The 3,619-nt window shown below is 39.2% G+C and overlaps 1 protein-coding gene across 1 annotated transcript; it reads left to right on the top strand.

Annotated features, from left to right (window-relative positions):
* The first annotated feature begins 2,103 nt into the window (after positions 1–2,103).
* LOC131856954 (uncharacterized) lies at positions 2,104–3,344 on the top strand. The gene is made up of 3 exons (XM_059208921.1): positions 2,104–2,298; positions 2,419–2,482; positions 2,959–3,344. The coding sequence occupies exons 1-3, from the start codon at positions 2,104–2,106 to the stop codon at positions 3,342–3,344; spliced, it is 645 nt and encodes a 214-aa protein (XP_059064904.1).
* Positions 3,345–3,619: the final 275 nt, after the last annotated feature.

Raw genomic sequence — 3,619 nt, 5'->3', positions numbered from 1 at the left:
GTCAAACAAAAATTGCTTCAATGGAACTCCCAGCACTTCAAAAACATCTTCTCATCAAAAAGACTCATAGAAGAGAAATTAGCAGCCCTAAATGACAGGATTATCAAGGCGGGCATGGATCAAGAATCTTTTCAGCAGGAAAGATCCCTCCTACTGGAGTACGAGGATATCCTCTCTAAAGAAGAAATCTTTTGGAAGCAAAAATCAAGAGAGAATTGGCTCAGAATGGGGGACAAAAACACTAAGTTTTTTCATAATGTAACAAAAATCAGAAGAAGCAAGAATTGGATATCTAAACTACAAATTAGAAACAACCAAACTTTAGAGGACCCGGAGGTTATAAAAGAGGAGATTATCTCCTACTACTTCAATCTCCTAAATAACACTAAAGGATCCCATCTTCAGGATCAAAAGAAGCTGCTGTCCGAGATCCCCAAGATTATATCAAAGGAACATAATCAGATTTTAAATGGGAAAATAAAAATGGAAGAAGATCTCCAAGCTCTAAACCAGCTTCCCTCTGGTAAGGCACCAAGGCCGGATGGCTTCCCTGCAGATTTCTATAAGAAATGCTGGCATATCTTAGGACAGGAACTCTCATAAGCCTTAGAGTGCTCAAGAAGGTCAGGGAAAATACTCAAAGAGGTAAATAATACTTTGATAGCACTCATTCCAAAGAAGGAGAAAGCATAAAACCTTGGAGATTACAGGCCTATTTCTCTATGCAACACAGTCTACAAAATTCTCTCAAAAGTCATGACTAACAGAATGAAGCCTCTCATGAACACCATCATTTCAGAAGAACAGACAAGGTTTGTACCGGTTCAATCAATTCTTGATAGAGTGATTGTAGCACAAGAAGAAATCCATACCCTCCAAAGCACAAATAGGCCAGGTATGATAATAAAGCTAGACATCACAAAAACTTATGATAGTATAGATTGACGTTTCCTTTGTAAAATCATGCAAGCCTTTGGCTTTGATAAGCAATGGATAAATTGGGTATTTGAGTGCATCTCAACGCCCAAATTTTCAATACTGGTTAATGGAAAACTAGCGTGTTTTTTCTCTTCCTCAAGGGGCATTAGGTAAGGGGACCCCCTCTCTCCCTTTTTGTACATAATAATGGGGGAGGCTCTAGGAAGAGCCATCAAAGCTAGTCATGTCAATCAAAAGTTAGAGGTAGTCAAAATAACTAAAGACTTTGTAACTACCCATCAGCAGTTTGTTGATGACAATCTCATATTGGGGACAACAAATGTTAAAGAAGCCAATCACCTAAATCAAATTCTAGAGATGTATGGTAGGGCTTCAGGCCAATTAAGAAACAAGGACAAAACTAAACTTTTCTTCTTCACAACATCAATTTCACTTCAGACCAGAATTCTTAGAATTTTAAATTGCAAAGAAGGAAGCCTTCCATGTACTTATTTGGGCATTCCAATAGACAGAGATTTGAGGAACTCCAAACTCTGGGATCCACTAAAAATCAAAGTTGAAAGAAGTGCAAATTTGTGGAAGGGCAAATGGTTGTCTTGGGCGAGAACATTAGTCATGATTCAAGCAGTGATCTCGGCTTTACCAACTTATCTTTTATCTATTTTATCCTTAAAATCTAGTGCCAATACCTACATTATCAAGAAGATGAGAGATTTCTTTTGGAAAAACACTGAAGAGAAGCATAAGTTCATGCTAATAGCCTGGGAAAAAATTATGAAACCCAAACCAATGGGTGGCTTAGGCATCAAGGATTTTAAATTACAAAATATAGCCTTGGGGGCTAAACTAGTATGGAAATTTATCAAAAACCCAAATGCCTCTTGGGTCAGAATGCTAGCAACAAAGTATATCTTAGATTAGAATCATCTTAACATCTTCAGAACATGGACATTCCCTAAAGGATCAAGAATATGGAACTTCATCATCTCTTGTAGATACGTGATCTCAAATTCGGTCTCTTGGGATATTCATGATGGTTCAGCAAGCCTTTTCTGGGAAGACTCCTAGGGTGGTTATCCACCCTTGGCAAATATAATTCATACCCCTACCACAGAAAACTAGTTCAAACATAATTGGGGAGTCAGAGTTAGAGACTATCTAGAAATGGTAGATATATCGAATCCACAAAGCCGGAAGTGGAAATCAATGGAGGGCCTGCCGATTCCAAGGGAGGATCTAGAAGAACTCTTAGGTCACTTAGAGGCGAGAAACATCAACCCCAGAAGAGGGGAAGATTCTCTCATTTGGGAGCCTTCCAAAACAGGACAGTATAACTCAAAGGATGGATACAAAATTCTGGTCAGCCTTGTAGAGCACAACAACCACAACATCCCTCTGAATATGTTTTGGAGCTCCAAAGTCATACTGAAAGCGGGCATCTTTGTATGGTTGGCAATCCAAAAAAAATTCTAACTGCAGACAAGTTCACAAGAATGGGTTATGAAGGACCTTCAAGATGTATACTTTGCAAAGCCCAATCGGAGTTAGTGGATCATCTCCTCTTGAATTGCCCCTTTGCCTCCAAATGTTGGAGATGGCTTTGTGCAAAATTGGAACTGATCCTAGCCTTGCCGAATGAAATTAAGCCTCTATTCCAAAGTTGGCCTCTGTATACAAAGGAGAGCTCGCTGAGCCAAATTTTGGAAATTGCTCCATCATGCTTAATTTGGGAAATATGGAAAGAAAGGAATTGTAGGCTATTTGAAGGCAAATCTAGAAATCAGGAATCAATCCTAAATTCAATAGAATCGACAATAGTGGATTCAATCAATAGCAGAACAACCTTCTCTCTGAATCAACCTAAAGTTTTCTCTTCATGGGATAAGAAAATTAGTCAAAAATGGTAAGGAATCATTATCCCCTCACTTTCTCGACATAAAACCAATAAAAGGAAAGATGCAATCTGGTCCCCCCTGAAGCTAGATTGGGTGAAACTGAATTTTGATGGGGCTTCCAAAGGCAATCCTGGCCCCTTCGGAATAGGCTATGTTATCAGAGATCAAACAGGAGCAATCATCAGGAAAATGGTAAAACCAATCCCTCCAGACACCAATAACATAGCAGATTTTACCGCTCTACTATTAGGCTTGAAAGACTGCATCAACCATGACATCAAAAATGTTTCAGTGGAAGGAGACTCAGAGATAGCAGTTAATGCTATAAGGAAGAAGATAATCCCCAATTGGAGGCTTCAAGCTCTATTGGAAAGAATACTAGAAAACCTGAACAGTCTTGAACACTTCGAGGCAAAACATATTTATAGAGAAGCAAATGAAGAGGCAGATGCCTTATCAAAAGTTGCATCTCAAGGCACTTTTGTTCAGTGGTGGTCTCAGGGCTTTTAACCAATTGTTAATCTAGATTGAGAAAGCTAACAAGACTTGATCAGATAAGGTTTGAGATGTGGCTTGCCAGTAGATTGGCGGACTGCAAAAATCAAATTTAAATATTCCTTTCCCACCCTCCTTTTGGTGGTTGACTCCAATGGTCATTTTCTTTTCAAATAAACCATTCAGTTAACCTCGGGACGCAAGGTGGGTCTGGTTTAGACTAGTAGACAAACCGGCTACATAAAAAAGGGACCCACTAAGCTCCAGTTGGTGAGCATCACCGCTTAGTC

The sequence above is a fragment of the Cryptomeria japonica genome, chromosome 7, assembly GCF_030272615.1.
Source record: "Cryptomeria japonica chromosome 7, Sugi_1.0, whole genome shotgun sequence".
In the NCBI taxonomy this organism is placed as follows: Eukaryota; Viridiplantae; Streptophyta; class Pinopsida; order Cupressales; family Cupressaceae; genus Cryptomeria; species Cryptomeria japonica.
The sequence above is the reverse complement of the archived record's forward strand: the minus strand, read 5'-3'. Positions and strand labels throughout refer to the sequence as shown.

Excerpts from the sequence above, each read along its gene's own strand:
- LOC131856954 (XM_059208921.1), top strand. The coding sequence starts at position 2,104 with ATGGTAGATATATCGAATCCACAAAGCCGGAAGTGGAAATCAATGGAG. Across the intron at positions 2,299-2,418 it reads AGGATGGATACAAAATTCTG|ACAAGTTCACAAGAATGGGT; the intron begins GTCAGCCTTGTA and ends TTCTAACTGCAG. Across the intron at positions 2,483-2,958 it reads CTTTGCAAAGCCCAATCGGA|GCAATCCTGGCCCCTTCGGA; the intron begins GTTAGTGGATCA and ends GGGCTTCCAAAG.